General features: G+C 40.5%; 1 protein-coding gene across 1 annotated transcript in view; it reads left to right on the top strand.

Moving 5' to 3' along the window:
* The window catches only part of LOC117474899 (teneurin-3), a 150,758-nt gene that overhangs the window by 8,889 nt on the left and 124,248 nt on the right, over nucleotides 1–17,621 (top strand). Inside the window, exon 2 of the mRNA XM_034120925.1 lies at nucleotides 5,939–6,009. Within this exon, the coding sequence (XP_033976816.1) occupies nucleotides 5,964–6,009 (46 nt within the window). The 5' untranslated portion in view covers nucleotides 5,939–5,963. The remainder of the gene's footprint in view (nucleotides 1–5,938; nucleotides 6,010–17,621) is intronic.

The raw sequence follows: 17,621 nt of genomic DNA, 5'->3' as shown, positions 1-17,621 counted from the left end.
TGAACAGTGAGGACCAGCTTGAACGTACATGTTCATTTCAGAGAACACTCTAACCTCTGCTTTCATCCGTCCCCCGCTCTCCCCCGCTCTCCTCTCTGATGTGGACATCAGCAGCCGTCATGGCTCTGCTGTCCTTCGCTCCACTGCTTCTATCAGGGAAAGTTACATTACATTAAAGAATAATACATAAATAAAAGACTGGGAAATACATATTTATATCATATGATGCAAGTTAAAAAAATGCACTTCAGGTTAGCTAATGCTGTCATGTAGCATGAATGGACAACTGCTTTGCTGTGCAACCTGTGTTGCAAAATGACAATTCAATCTTGAAATCAAGTGTGTGGGTGAGAGAGAGAGTGAATTGGTGAAGGATAGGTACATTGAAAAGGTGTAAAATAATAATAGTAATTCATATTTTGCTACCTGAGCAGACAGACCTTAAAGTCCCACTCCCTTTATCACTGTGCAGAATAATGTGTTTATTCGATATTCAAAGGCTGTTTTTAAAATAATTGACTAATTATTAATTAATTATGTGTTCCAAAATATAAGTTGGGCAAATGTAAAACTATCAAGTGCACATGAACAAGACTGAACATTTAGTTAGAAGAATGTTGTCTAACGTCTTGTAGTTTCAAGGATAAGATGATGGAATTCTTGTATGGAAAAAGTCAATCAGACACACGTTTTAATACAGTTTCCTAGACACACCAGCAATGCTCGCTGACCAACAGGTGCATTCTGGGTCCTCCAGGAGGGATCTTATCATTAAACTTCCTACTTCACCTTGTGTGTAAGGCCGTTCTGCTGTTTTGACAGTACCTCTCAGTTGTGACTGCAGAGCGCTCATTCAACTCAATATATTTGTATAGCCCAATGTCACCTCATCATGTTTACTGTGTGGAGCACAGAGAGAGTGGAGTGTGAGCACTGCAACACACTCCTCCATGGCTGAAACTCACTGTACAGAGGAGCAAGAGTGGACGAGCATCGCAGCTTTGTGTGTGTGTGTGTGTGTGTGTGTGTGTGTGTGTGTGTGTGTGTGTGTGTGTGTGTGTGTGTGTGTGTGTGTGTGTGTGTGTGTGTGTGTGTGTGTGTGTGTGTGTGTGTGTGGTGTGTGTGTGTGTGTGTGTGTGTGTGTGTGTGTGTGTGTGTGTGTGTGCAGGCAAACTGCAGGCTCTCTTTTTGCTTTAATCTCTTTGTGGGCTGTAGCTTGAGTGGAGATAATATCTATCTACTTAGTGATGTTTTATTTAGTTTTATTTTAACTACCAAGTTTACATATCCACATGTTTCAGAAAATGCATGAAAGATTCCCAAATAGAATGAAATGCCCCTTGCTTTCCTTTAAGAGTGTAAGTCATTTTCTCCAAAGAGAGGCAGGAGGACATCGCGCGGCCTCACTTACATTTTCCAGGGAACAGCTATGAGAGGCTTAGCATGGAGGAGGCACGTATCAATTATAGCTTTCTCATTTTTCTCATCATCTTGTCGACAGTAGGGCTGCACGATATCAGGAACACTTACCACATACGATAACACTGTTGAATATTGCTATGACGATATCCCTTGCGATATTTAAACAAATATTTAAAATACATTGTTAATGTCTTTCTGCTTCTGCCAACAAAACCCCAGACTATGCAGAAACTGACAAAAATAGACCATTATTTCCAATCCAACAATATAGTGAATTGTTTTGTTATATAGTTCATATATTATTTAAAAACTTCTTGATTCTCCCCTTTACAACATTTTCTGGACATCTGTTCCAGAGAATCACATAACTACCTGCACACATGAATATATATTTATCGATATCTTTATTTTTCCTTTAAACAGCAGTGTAGTTCTTCTCGCCAAGCAAAGATGTGTTCCATGATATTATGAGTTCAGATTAAGGCATTGTGAAATTCATAATTTGAAAAATGATTGATTCGAAAATAATATTCTACAGTATAGTACAAGTACTTCTGGGTCTCTGTGTTTCATTGAAGCTCGGCTCTGTGTGTGTGTGGCACGCGCGCATTTAGTGTGATTGAGCGAGAGAGAGAGAGAGCACACCGGTGCCAGGGATTGTTGTTGTTACTTAGCATCTGGTTAGATAGCTGCACTAACGGATATAAGAAGCTGTTTACACAACAAGGTGAAGGGAAAGTCCTCTCCTGTCAGACTGAGAGGCTCAGTGAGGTAAAGGACTCTCTCAGCGTAGAGAACTGTCAAGGGGGGGGGGGGTTGACGCGTACACATAGGGCCGTACACACAGGTTTTTTTACGTGCTCAAGTCCACTGTTGTGAATGTATATACGCCGATCGTTCGGCACTACTTGCCCGGACAAAAAAACATTTCAACTTTTCAAAATCAGACTGGTGACCGGAGCGGACTCTCCTTCATCAGAAATTAGAATATGAATTAATAACCAAGTGTCGTGTGTAGAGTTTGGAGTGGTTATACTGTAGCATCATGGTGGTTAAATACTGTAGCAGCAGCAGCTGTGGTTTTAGCAGATATAATGAATGTAAACAGGAGCTGTGGCTCAGAGGATGCCTCCTGTTTCCTCTGGCGGTTGCTGCATGTGTTCGTCATGACTTGCTTAAAACCCGTTTATAACACTTCATCTTTCTTGAAACAAACATACTTCCAAAGTATAGATGTGCTGTCTTTTGTACATAACAGTTCTTCTCCTGCATGTTCTACCCCAATATTTTCCTCACTCGTCTCTCTCCCTTCAGCCATCACTATGTTCCGCTAACATGGGCTTTACCACCTTGGCCATAGAGTGGTGCAGGGATGACGTACTGTATTTACCCGGAAGTAAGCTGAGCATGGGTTCCCTCCACAAAAAAGCAATGGGATTTCTCCATAGGATTTTGGAAAATAGCTCGAAATAAGGTCTGTGGAAAACGAACCTGTTAGATAAATGCACGTTTTGTTCAGCAGGATAATCTCCACATGTCTACCCTACTTTTATAATTTTCGAATCATAAATCTAATCGCCAGAAGCAAAATGCTAACGTTATGCTATAAAGGAACTACAGCCGAGTAATGCAGGGTCGCACGACTTCAACATCACGCCAACTTAAGATCCATATTCAAACATACAGATTCAAAATGGTACGAGTTGAAGCATTTGTTTTAAAAGTTTGCAGGAGGCAGGGACTTGCTTTCAAGCAGAACAGGGAAAACAAACTTAGAGGAGTGTTTACGTGTTCGGCGTAATGACGTACAACGGCCTCCACAACTTCTGTAGTCCTATTCAGCCATCGTTTTTCAGACACGTAAACTCTTCAGAAATCACCAGCGGGGTCACTGCTGATGTATTTAATGTCGTAGAACAAAACGTGATCCGCCTCTTCAATTTGTGTCAACCACAGCCCTTATTTCCAGCTGGAGAAATCCTATTGGCTCTGAGACGAGGGAACCATGGATGTATAATAAGAACTGGATTCGGAGGCGGGGCCTCGTTCTTTCCTTTGAGAGCTGCTCATTGGCGCATGAAGACAAAATGGCCCAACTTTTGAGAGAGCGCAATAACGGTAGATTTTCGATATATTGTGCAGCACTAGTCTACAGCATGCAATAGCTCACACCGGGGTTTAATTATATGTGGCCCGATATTGCTTTTTAAACATTTAAAATTGGCTTTGGGAAATGGATGGAAATGTGTTGCTCTTGTTGACTTGTACTCTGTTGACGTGTTGGTGGACACAAAGGTTAGAGCCCGGTGGCAGGAGACAGTGGGAGGCCACAGCATGGCAGGAGGTGACAGCATCCTTAGAATACACCTGTTCTAAGGATGCATTCACAACATCACAGGTTGATCAAAATCAGTCATTTCATTTTGCTCATTGACACAAGATGAGTAATAAAATGTATTGCGTTGCATACCATTTAGCTTTTATCCAAAACGACTTACATAAACTCAATAACCACTTGGCTATAATGTATCTTCCTCTTTGTTTGACCAAGTGGGCTGAAGGACACGTTTGACGGAATCTTTAAATGAGCTCAGGTAAAGATTGCTCATGTCATTATGTAATTTATTACAAGACATATCCTTGGAACTGAAGGGCCACTTACTTTCTAGATATATCAATGCAGGGGTGATAAAAGTAAGCAGGAATTCATTTTTCTTTGCAATAAAAAATTAAATAAGAAGATACAAATATGTGTATAATTCGATCATATTCCAGACATTTTCTAACGTCCTGCTGTGGCTACTGACTAAAATATGTTCTCATGTTGGAGATGAAGAGAAGCCTTTTGCATTCTGTGCAATATATATTTGTGTGTTACATTGTTATGCAGACTTCTGTAATCGTCCATATTTAGCTGATATCTAAATTGGCTCAATGTTTTTGTAGGCCTAAGTTAAGTTAACATTGAATTGGCTGCTGAGTTTCAGTATTAAAGGAAACATTTTTAGAAATATAAAACAATACATATTGGTATTTGAATTCAGGTTTGAGTGATTATCTTTGCTTGTGTCATTTCATAAAACAACTAAATGTGTTACACATAACTTACACATACACTACCTCCACTATGTGTTAGTTACCCATGCAGTTGAATACTACATGTGGATGTTAATGACCTCCATCATATAAAAGTGCTTAACATTGTGTATGTATGGAATTCATCCATGTAGCTATACCACCTGCATCTATTCACACTGTTGGCTTCATGTCAGTTTTATAATACTCGTATAAATGATTGGAAGTAATTAAGTCTGATGAAAACTGGAGCTTTCTGTCGTTGGCTTGTCTTATTCCCTTTTTCAGAAACTGCAAGAGATATATCTTCTATTTTTAGTGAATGATGGATATTATCAGTTACAGTTAAGGTCTCCCTCCCAGGACATAATATGTCCATTAAAACACACACAAATCTGAATGAGAGCGTTTCATCATTAGTTCTGTATGGCATACTTGTCCTGTACATTTTTGTGTCTCCATTATGTGTCTCTCTCTGTGCTTTGTAACACGTTTTGGCAGTGGTGCAAAGAGCAAAAAAGTTTGAAATTGATTTGGTTTTCACACAAACAAATACTAGTTTGTGCTGATAATCATTTGACAAAAAGATGTATACCCAGTGGATAAGGGCTCAATCATGGATTAGGCCGACTATTCAGATTAAAATCAGCTACAGTCAAATAGAATAGAGATTTAGCAATGCACAGTCAGCACAGGTCGGCATGCAGCGGGTCCTAACAACACAAATGTGAATGAGAAGTGTGGTTGTGGTCCACTTTCCCCTTAGTTGAAAGGGACCTCAGAACCAGAGGGCTCATGTCCTGCTACTGCAGGCCCTGGGTAAAAGGACAAATCCACAAGTTACTGTATATCGGTAAGGAGAGATTTTTAGAGAAGAATTTGATTACACCAGCAGCAAAACATTCTGAACTCGCAGACACACTGCAATCTGTAATGTGCTACCCAATATTATTATACCACATTTCTTCCTACTTTTACATGTAAATAAAGAGATAAGTACCCAACCAACAATCCTGCTTATTATAACCGCCATCTGACCTTCTCAAGATTAATTCACAAAGGTTTTTACAAATAATTTGGATCATGGATGGATACGCAAAAACAGTTGGTGGTCATCAGGAATAGTATTTCTATATTTGTTTAATGGCAATTTTAAACTTCTTATCGTGTACAATGACAGAGGTATTACTGAGTATGTAAGATCAAAAGGGAGAACAAAAATATGTGTTGTTAAAAAATGTCTGCACTAGTGAAAATCATCATTCCAACATCTTCACTCAGTGTCGTGACCTCATAAACGCACTGGACTGAGATTGAATGCCTCAGATTTATCTATATATGCTGTAATTCACAAAGTTAAAGTGATACCATTATTACAACTAATGTCCTACATACTGGACCCATCTTGATCCTGACTCAAGTTGCTGTTTTCTTCTTTCAGCGCCGTGTACGGACCTGAACCACTGATGCTTCAACCTAACACTCCCCTCTGCATTACACCTGCCAGCACAGGTAATGATGTACGACTGCAAACACACACGCACAAACACATGCTGTATCTGCTATGCTGTATGTTTGTCCAGAGGGTAACTGGCCGAGTTTAGCTCTTTAGAACATATTGGCTCTTATTTGTTGCACAGGGAGTTGCTGGAACTCCCAGGAAGTAGCGTACGAAGCCATAAACTCCCGGCACTGAGCTGGAGAACATTATTCAATTTCCATTTCATTCAAGCTTTACTCTGTCAGCCAGCTAAAAGCTGCAGCTTATCACGTCCGTCCTGAACACAGAGCACAGAAACCTGGGAAAGAAAGGAGGAGGGGGATGTCTGAAAAATGTGATAAATATTCAATTATGTTAGTTTTTTTTGCATCAACTTTATTTGCATGTTTTGCAGTGCCGTGTTGACGCCATTATTGAGAATATTATATTGCTAATATGGATGTATTTAAGCAATGAGTCCCTTTAAAATAATGATAGATAAAGATGTGTATTTCCAAATTGCTGAGTGGATATATTTATTGAGCACAGACAGACTTTGCAAAGAGGATTTAAAGTTTTATTAAACTGATTTGCATGCATCCTCCGAAAGGATAATACAGAATATATTTTTAAATGATTGAGCCTTGACATTAGCCATATTATTTCTTAAGTGGTAAGTGATTTATGATGATGGTTGATAGTCTTTTAATATAGCTGTCTCCACAAACTTTTTCATCTGCTTGTGTCTAACAAAGCTAGAAGGTAAGGACCATTTCTTTTTGTGTTTCTTTTTGTGTGTGTTTTCACTGAATTAGGCTTTGCAGGCTTAATATTAAAGACCGAAGGCCTTTTTCCCCACTTCATCTATTGAACTGAGATATTTCAAGTGGCCTCCTTTTTGTTGTCTTCCTCTTTCGTTTATCTTGTCTCCTTCCTGCATACTCTCCTCTCAGCCCCCCCCCCCCCCCTTCTCCTATCTGCTCTTTTTCCGACAGCTCTTTGGGTTATAAAAACCACCATGATATATGATGTTGTCTGACCAAAACACTAAAAAGTCCCACAGCGATCTAAGGCCACACACACACACACACACACACACACACACACACACACACACACACATACACACACACACACACACACACACACCGACACACACACACACACACACACACACGCACACACAGTCATTTTGGAATAATGTCCACATCGACAGTTTTTCTGTCCCAAGTGGGTATGTTGGACAATAAAGATACACACAGGCAGACACACATAATCAAATAGGCACAAACACACACATACCCCTCTAAAAATTCAGAACAGCAGGAATCAAGGAATAACATTAGCTTAAAAAAACCCAAACAGTTTTTAGTACAACAACGTTATAAAGATTTGAATGGCCAATGTGCAGTGGAAACAAGTGAGTCTGTGACAGAAAATGTGTATTGTTCCTGCTGTCCTGATTTCAATAAGAAGCTTGTTCCACCCAGGGCTGCCCCTGGCCAACTTGTGGCCCCACGCAAAGGTGTTTCACTAGGCCCCTCGGGTCTGTACACAACTGCGGGCCCCCTCTGCAAGATGAGGCCCCACTGGGAGTAGGGAGGGGCTGCCCTGGTTCCACCTGAAATGTGGTGTACAATTTTTGATACATGTTAGTGGCCCGCTAAGTCTACACAATAGGTTGCTTTGCTGTAAATCATAGCCTTTTGAACAGAAAATGTCCTATTGTTTGGGACATCAGGAGTGGAGTGCACCAGCTGGGCGTAAGACTGGTCGTAACTCTATGTCCGACGTAGAACCGAAGGTTAAGACCAAACTAAAGTTATGACTAGTGCACCACTTAGACTTAAGCCCTGTATGCGTTGCGCCTGGGTGTAGCTTTTACGCCTAGTATGGAGCAGGCGTAAATCGGAAAGACAGACTAGTATCCATAGTAACGTAAAACAGGCAAGAAGGAAAATAACGATGGCAGTGCGTCTTGTTTACAGGTTTAACAACAAAAGGACATTAACCTGTTAAGCCCGAGAGACCCTGGTCCCGGGGCACTGCCGCAACATTGTGCAGGAAACAGTGTCTGAGGGCATGTTCATTTAATAAACTATGAATGTTTTATATCCATGTAACGGGAAGAAACTCATCTAACTGATCTTTTTTTTTTTTTTTTCAAAAGAAAACCCACAATGCTAACACTGAGCCTCTGAATTAGCAACGAGCGAAAAATGCTAACAGATTACTGCACCGAAAATCACTCACAAAACCTTATTATTTATCTTTTCTCCACATCCATGACATCGATTCACATCGTGAGGTGACACAGAATCGATGGGTACCCTCATTATCACTGAATTATACGAATTTGCGACGTTATAAACAAAAACAGACATCAAAACAGGTGACGCTAGGTAGCTAAAAATGCTAACATTCTTACCTTGGCTCTGTAGTCTCTCCAAAGTGGTCTTCAATGGCATTAAAACGATAAAAACACTGCTGAAGTTAATCCATAGGTTAATCCAATGTGTCTGTGTCCCTTTGAAATGATTTCTGATAATCCATGAGCAATAAAACGGATAATCCATGCTATTCCGTTTCTAGATGTCAGAGCTAGAATGTAGCTTCACTCTAATGCAAAATTACATGCGCAAAGCCCTTACCTTTTTGTTTCACAATGAGTGTGTGTGGGGGACTCCCCCTTCGATTCTATTGGCTCTAACGGTCCGACCAATGGGTTCCAGAGATATGAAAAAAAAACATTTTCACCCAAATCACCTCAGAGGTGGAGTGTTTTTGGCTAAACCTCTCTAAAAAGGTCAAATGTCACTTGTTTTGCATCAATCTTGATACAGGGTACTTATTATATGTTGTACTTTGGATTCCTAAAGCTTTTAGTCTACCTTACCATCATCCAAGGGTAGTTTTCACTATAAGTAAAAAATAATTTTTGGACGGACACTATAATTTACAGTTTTTTTACTATGTAAAATCTGAATTTTCTTTAAAATAAAAAACATCTATATTGATTCTGACTTTTCTACATCCAACTCACAGGTTTATCATTACTTTGAGAAAAAAGATTATTAATTTTAACCCTTTTAGAAGGGAAGATATGGTCATTGTTCTGGGAATGTCATTTTTGAGCCTGAGACCTGAAAAACAGGCTCAGGGCTTAACAGGTTAAGGCGAGAAAGAGTCATCCGTGATCGAAAAAACCCACTGGACATCTATTCGGACAATGAGCTGATAGAGCGGTTTCCTTTTGGCAGACATGCCCTTTATGAATGAATCGAGGAGATCTCCCCTCAACTACAGCACGGATCAGACCGAAACGCTACGCTCTCTCCCCAACCTTGCAGCTGCTGATTGCTTTGAATGGAGAAGTTCGAGGGTTACATTATGTAGACGTGTGTAGCTTGGCAACAATTACTGTTTTGCGTGTATTGACGTGGACGCGCATTTTAAGACTAGGCGCAGCTACGACCGTGACTAGCCAGGCTTGGTGCACTCGGTGTAAATTCGAATCACTAAATCGGACGTAGCTAAACCCGACGTTAGAGCTAAGACCTACTTTTTTACGCCCAGCTGGTGCACTCCACTCCAGGTGTACATATTTGTTATTATTTTTGGTTATTTTTCCCACTAAATCCGAAGCCTTTCAGTGTTGACCTGTGCGAGACATAGACAGAGAGAGAGTGTTGGTGCATTAAAAAAACAGACACAATGAAAATGTGTTAATATTGCAACCAATAATGCAAAGTGCAATACTGTTGTCAATTGCTATTTCTGTCATGGCTTGGCCAAGTTAACCTTTGAAACATTCATAATGAGCTTTACTGTTGTCTAACATTATTGTTCATTCAGTGACAATAAGTATCTCCAGCATATAGCCAGATGAACATACCCTTCCTATAGCCGTTCTGACCTGATGGTGTAATGTGGAGGAGCTCCGGTCTTACACCCTGGTGTGTGTCGGCAGTGTTGGACAGGCTTTGTGAGCAGCATAATGCTAGTCTCTCTTTGCGACATAATAGAGTCTCCTAACACTCATTGTTGTCTGATTAGGCTGAACAAAAACAGCTTTATAAAGTCAGGGCAATTACTGTTACAGCCCTCATATACATACACACAAAGCTTCACTGCTCTGCACCAATGTTAACTGACTACCTTTGGCCTGTATAATCTATTGTCCAGTGGAATGCAAATTGGAGCGTAAATTGGAGTGAGGGAATGTATGTGGGTGTATAAACTATTTGCAGTGGTTCATCATTTGTTTACCTGAGTGCAGAGAGACACATTGCTTTCAGCTTTGGTTGATGTGGTAGTTAATAAGTGGAGAACCCTCCTGTGATGGCAGTGTCTGTAGGATTTCTATTGTTTTTCTTTCTTTTATTTTTTTATTTTTTTTTATTGTGTCTTAATTATGCTCTGGTGCTTTTATGACTTCTTAACATGTGGGTTCATTGATCATTGTACGCCTCCTATGTGGATGTCTTATTGTTTTTGTCAAGCACTTTGTGACTTTGTCTGTGAAAAGCGCTTTATAAATAAACTTTACTTACTTACTTACTTACTTACTTACTAGGATGGTGGAATAGCTATTTGCTATATACAGTAAACCCAGACCTCTCAGTGGAGATATCTGCATTGTAGCAGATAAAGACTACCTAGATATTTCCCTATGTTTTCTTATTATGGATTGAGGATGTAAACATTTAATCCCGCCATCATGGAGCATTGTATCCGAAATGTTCCTTAACCTTAAGGATCCATCTAAAGCAGGGGTGGGGAACCTCCGGCCTCCGGGCCGTATACGGACCGCGAGACCATTTGGTACGGCCCTCGAGGTAATTTATAAACACACGCAAAAAAGAAAAAAATTAAAGAAATCTAGACCGCAAAATAATTAAACAAGCGAGTGCCTGTTTTTCCTGGCCAAGGTCAGGGTCCTTCAACACAACACGAGCCTAACGTGTCATCACGTGGTATATGTCTCGTCTGACAGGGGTGCAGTTCTGACGGAGAGCACCAGAACGCCGCTCCGGCACTTCAGTAATTGCGGTACCCATAAGGAGCCGTACACATGCCGCAGTTTTTGCGTGGCTGTGTCTTTAGTTGAAAGCCCAGTGGCGATCTGTTCATCTGTTCATCTGTCATACTGATCATACAGTCAATAACTTTGTTGTTATTAGCATCTGGTTAGCTAGCTATGCTAACGAATATAAGAAGCTTTTTCTACAACCAGTGAGGTAAAGGCACATCTTTATATGATCATTATAGTTATAAAAAAATAAGAGAATAAAGTAAACAGGTATAAAATACTATATGACAGTAAAAAAAAGTTGTTATTAATAAACAAGAATACAGTTTGAAAGGGGAGTGATTTGTAAAATATCCATAAAGAAAAATAAAATCTGCTTACAGTTCTGTTTCATATGGATGTTGAGAGATGTATCCATAGGTCTCTAAAATCTTCCCGGGGGAGCATGCCCCCGGACCCCCCTAGAGGAGGTTAGGTCCCCCCCCCCCACTTAAATCATGTCCACATGGATAGGAAACTAAATACATTTGCACACATCTTGTGTCCATATCTTTCTGTTTTGGTGGTCATGCCACACCGTGCACGTGCATGCATGCGCGAGTCATGGTAAGATATCTGGATTAAGAGGTTGCTTTTTCTTTGCACAGCATGAAAGAAAGGCCAAATGAATGGGCTGTGATTTTTGTATTTTTAAGCAGAGGTCAATAATCTGTACGGCCCTCGGAGGATGTTGAAAAAATGTAATGGCCCTTGAGAGGAAAAAGGTTCCCCACCCCTGATCTAAAGAATCCCTCTAATTTATATTGAAAGGTAAGAGCATTTTCCTTTCTAGATCTTGTGTATTTATAAAATGCATGATTAAGATGCATTTACAGGAACCGCTACCTCAGCACCCAGACTCGGATAAGTGGTAGAAGATGGATGGATGGATAATTAAGACTTCAACATTTAATTTTCTTTTTTTCTTTGAAGTGTCTCAAATATAGGTTGTATACCTTAAAGGTCCCATGTCATGGCCATTTTCTACTGATCATAATTCCATTGTTGAGGTCTACTAGAATATATTTACATTGTTCAATGTTCCAAACTCACATTGGTTTCTCATACAGCATCTCTGTATAGTATGTGTATTCACTCTCTGTCCTACACGGCTTGTTGGAGCTCCTGCCCCCCCCCCCCCTCCCTATGAGCCCACTGTGCTCTGATTGGGCAGCTCGCCCACTCTGTTCTTATGAGTCCACCACCGTTACAGCGGAACATCAGTGATTATGTGTTACAATGGTGTTTGTTAGCAACCAGAAAATGACATCAGTAATGACAAACAGATGAGAATCCTGCGTGGGGTCTGGGTACCGTGTTGACGTGTATGTGAGGAGCTCCACGGATTGGTCCATTGGGTCGTCGTTACGTCACGAGGTTCCCGGAAGAAGAAAATGGAAAAAGAAAAATCTCCAATGAGGCGTTCTGGGGCAGCATAGACAGGTATTTTCTGTGTTAGAGTTGTACTCACTACAGGGTGTACTTTGAGGGTTGGTGACTGCAGACCGTTTACATGCAGAAAAAGCTACATAACACACAAGGGGACGGGTAATAACCAGAAAAGCATGACATGGGACCTTTAAGACATCTCATGGTCTCCAAAGTGAATCAAGAGCTGCCCTGATGTTGGTCATTTGTTGCCATGTTTTATAAGTTTGAGTACAATGAGGATCAGGGTTTATAAACATTATTACTTGTTTTTATGACAAAACAGCATAAACTATAAAATACACAGACAGGTTGTCAACTATTTCCTTAACTTTCAAATCTTCCTTAGAGATCATTTCAGATTATGATTACATTTCTAAAGGGTGGCCCCCAATCGACTTTTGTCTTCTTAACTTCTTGACTTGGGCCCCTTAGTTTGGCCTTGAGGGATAATAAAAAAGTCAAACTTTTTCTGTCAGGCCCCCCCTTTGGAGAAAAAACAAAGTCGGGCCCCCCCAACACAAATAGTCACGTAATGGGCCAAGTTAACATTTATTAAAATACATCAATATGAACGTGAGCATTCCTTTCAAAAAATAAAAAAATCCCTGCTAGAACAGTGATAATAAAACAATGCTCTTTGTGCAATCCCTTTGCTAGAACAATAAGTTATAATACTTTGCCACTTTGCAATCTGTGCAAAAAAATGAAAAGAAAGAAAATGCTGATATTTGGCAAAAAGTGTGTCTTATGACAGCATTAGTGGCTGCAATGAGCCTGTTTGGCACTGCACATTTCTTCAAAACGGGGTTGCAAGAGATTTCTTTTGGGGGTGATGTGGGGTAGCTTGACGTTTCATAAAGGGTGCTCAAACATGTAGGGTTTCCCATTAACGACCAGGAAATATTGTGGAAAAAATGAAGAATCCACTCTTTAGGTGTTAGTCACAGCGAGGGCTGTGCATCATCACTGGTCTCACGATTCGATTACGATTATCCTGTCACCGATTCGATTCGATTCGATATCCCGATGCATCACGATTCATACCAATGCGTTGCATCCTCAATTTTCTATATTACTGCACATGGCTTATTTTTCATCAATGAATACATGCAGTAAATACATATGAACTCTCTTTTTATTATTTAGAAAGTGCTTCAGAAATCAATAACATAAATGTCTTGACATTAATTTATAAACCAAAATAAATTAATTGTATAGCTCGAGCATCCCTATACAGTATCTGTGTGTGAAATTGTTCCATCCTCAAAAACAAAAAACTAATGCTTCTGCAGTCTAGCTGCAGCTTCTAGCAACGGTCTTCTGTTAAAAAAAGGACACTGAATGTCCTGGATGTGGCATCACACACAGGACTTGAGTCTGAACACAGCAGACAACAGGAGTATTTACAATAGCATAAAACTAAAATACAGCATGTGGGTGCACACTTACATTCTCTGTTTTACTGTTACATAAATCCCATGATTGTAGGAGATTAGGTTAGCTTCATCATATCTCAATCAGTGATTAAGTGAATAATAATGTTTTTATCAGGTCACTATCAGCCTGTCATTCATTATTTTCAGGGCGGGGGCGGGGTTTGGAGGAACAGAGAGGAGACGGTGATCGCGGAAGCTTTTTCCTCCTGCCTTCAAAAACTTTACACAAGTATTTATATCGTCTGAAAATAGCAAGAGGACATTCATACTCTGCAATCCAAGACTTAACTAAATCCACCAAAAACCTGACATGATTGTAACGCAAGTATTTAAAAAAAAAAAAAAATCCTTGTGTGTCTGAGCCGCAGCGACACGAGAGGTTTCTCAATTCTCTAATTTCCCCTCCTTGACTCCTCGACTCCTCGGTCCTCCGGTAGTGACCCGGAAATGGATTTCAGCGTACCATGTTGAAGGAGATCTAATTTCTCTAAATGCACATCGAGGACTGAGCATCGAGCATCGAGGAGGCTCTCTGGAGGAGCTCTAACCGAGGAGACACTGATGGTTCCTCCACGGCTTCTCCGCGGATGCATTTCCGGGAACGGTGGAGGCGTGACGCACGGCCGGACTTATCTCAGCCAATGACAGCTCTGCATGCATCCCCTGGATATTATTTTAGTAACTGCTTTCATCGTGACGCGATGTTTACAGTGAGAACAGCTGTGAGGTGCGTGCAGAAAGCAGAGCAGTGTGTATAATATATATCACTCAGTATAACAGGCCTACATTACTCTCTGTATTTGTTTGCTGTAGTTTAGTAGATATCTACAAACAAAGAGTCCATATTTTTCTAAGACCATTTAGTGCTTCACATAATAAAATACACAACGGCTGTAGCCTGATTATGCTTTAGGAGCTTTAGGTGTGTGTGGTACAGTGTGTAGGTGCGTGTTGTACAGATGCGGCGGACAGACGGGTCTCAGTTGGTTTGGTGTCCGCTTACTTTTAATACTTGTAAATACAACTTTTGGCCCGTCATTTCAATTCCCCATTTCAGCGACCAGAGAGAGGGGGGGGGGGGGGTGGGGGGGATATATCCAGTCTCTGATTGTGTTACGTTATTATGAGAGTGCTCTCATACTTGTTTGATTCTGAAATTGTATATATTTATATAATAATATGTGTGTATATATGTCCGCATCTGTAGCCTGTTATTGTCTCATTATACCGCACTGTGAATGAATTAAAAGTAAATATATAAGTGGTCATGAACACATCTGTCCATCAGACAGAGGGCTGCTGTGCCTCCTGTCATCATTAATGGACGTCTCTTTAAAATGACCGCTCAGAGGAGAGGAGTTCTCATTTCTCTAACCGCCTGCTGCTTCCCCTCCTCTCTCCTCGGTTCCCCTCCTCAGTCCTCCGTGCGCATCTCCTGTGGGCGGCACTAAGTCTTGAGGATAGGAGTCGAGGAGTGGAGTCGAGGAGGGGAAATTAGAGTATTGAGAAACCTCTACGGAGTGATTCAGAGCGGGTCCTTCTGCTGTTGGTTCTGGACTGGTGTTCTTGTGTTGGTGGATAAAGCAGACTGCTCCGTGTTTGGTGTTGCTGTGCCGCTGTGCCGCTGTCACGTCTGTTCCCTGATCTCTGCGTCACCGACCGATTTGATATTAAAGTGACAGAAAAAAAAACGTTATTGTAAAGCCGCGTCCGTAAAATCAGGAAGCAACGTTACTACGCTATAATCGATTATCTTCTGTCACTGCATCGATACCGAATCGTCCACGTCCGCATCAACACCCCTAGTCCACAGCCCTCGTCTGTCTCTGTCATTTAGTGTCTCTCTCACACACACACACACACACACACACACACACACACACACACACACACACACACACACACACACACACACACACACACACACACACACACACACACACACCAATGGCTTGGTTCTGCGCAGACCGCAATCTGCTCTTGCTATTTTTCCTGAAAGCAACGGGAATCCTGAAGTAAACTAATTATCTCCTGAAGATGCTAATCTAAAAAAAGCCCCGCAGTCTTCAAAGAAGAGGCACAATCTTACTATCCATCTTTAGTCTCAGCTCGGATCTGGACACTACACTTACAACACAGAGCTCACATATCTAATGTGCCACACCTATTGGCTGAGAGGAGAAGACGAGCGGGCTTAAAGACTCAAGATCATTTTAGCATGTTTTTACAACTTTGTTGAACTGTGAAAAAGAACAAACAGATAGTAAAGTAATGGTTGAAAAAAGAGAGCAGTGTTAAACCACTTGAGATGAAGGCGCTTAGTGTTTTACATTCATGTTATACTTGTTATATCGCAATAGTTGTACCGAATCTTTGACATTTTATCCAATCATGTTTCTGGTTGTACAGCATATAGATGTATTCACACACACACACACACACACAACACACACACACACACACACACACACACACACACACACACACACACACACAGACACACACACACACACACACACACACACACACACACACACACACACACACACACACACACACACACACACACACACACACACACACACACACACAAGTATTGAGACTCATGCATACCTGCACACACATCAGGTTAATCATGCTAAAGACTCCTGTTAAAATTGATTTATAATGAGCATGTGGTAAAATATGATACAGTACATTCATGAGACGACATACTGTATCAGTTGATTTAAAAATAATATTTTGACATTTTTTAAATTAATGTTATCTTTACTGTGTTCTTCAGACAAGATAATTTGATTTCCTCCGGTGCGTTCCTGTAATTATTACCTCCTTATCCCTACTGGTTGAGTGCACAGCTAATAGTCGATTCTTCGTGCAGAAAGACGACATTCATCTGAATAAACAGTAAACTGATGCTTTCTCCAGCCATTCACATATTAAATGGTGTTTTCACGGTTTACTTGTGCTGTGATGCACATTTTTCTGGTGTTTATTCAGGATGATTTGAATTTAATGGACCATGTTTTCTCTGCCGCTGACGAATATATTGTATTCGTTATTTTAAATGGTGGCTTCATTATCTTTGTGCTTTTCCTTGCTTGTATAAATAAGAAGTGTGCCATTTATGTTTCAAGCTATCTCTATTTCTAGTTATCGATTGAAGGTGTATGTGCATGTCTGTGTAATGCTTGCACTGCACAATATCTACCTCATCTGTCCAACACACATCTGTACTCAGACAGTCAGTTTAGAGAGATGACACTTGGACCTTATTCCACTGAGAACCTAATACACTGCAACACCACTCTCATGTGTTCCTGTGTCGGTTTGTGTCCTTGCTGGGACTCTTGAACTTGATTGTTTTCATTATTTGTATAGATATATACTGTTTTTCATTCTATTCAACACAACCTACATTTTCATTACAGAGAACAAAAGCCCAGCTCTCCTAGAATACAGCCATCAAAGCCTTCTGTTGATGAAAATCCAGCTAGTTATTAGCACAGTCTATTTAGAATACTTTTGATGTAATTGTAAATGTAATGACTAATTAGGATGCTAATTGCTAATTGCTAATTGCATTGATTTGTGTACTGATGTTTGTTGATGTCGTACAGTATAAAGTGAGTGGAGTAGGTTTAGCTTCCTTTGTTGTCGACACTGTGAGAGAACGACATGCTCTCCGATTATTTTCTAAAATGCC

This window comes from Trematomus bernacchii, unplaced genomic scaffold, assembly GCF_902827165.1.
Source record: "Trematomus bernacchii unplaced genomic scaffold, fTreBer1.1, whole genome shotgun sequence".
In the NCBI taxonomy this organism is placed as follows: Eukaryota; Metazoa; Chordata; class Actinopteri; order Perciformes; family Nototheniidae; genus Trematomus; species Trematomus bernacchii.
The sequence above is the reverse complement of the archived record's forward strand: the minus strand, read 5'-3'. Positions and strand labels throughout refer to the sequence as shown.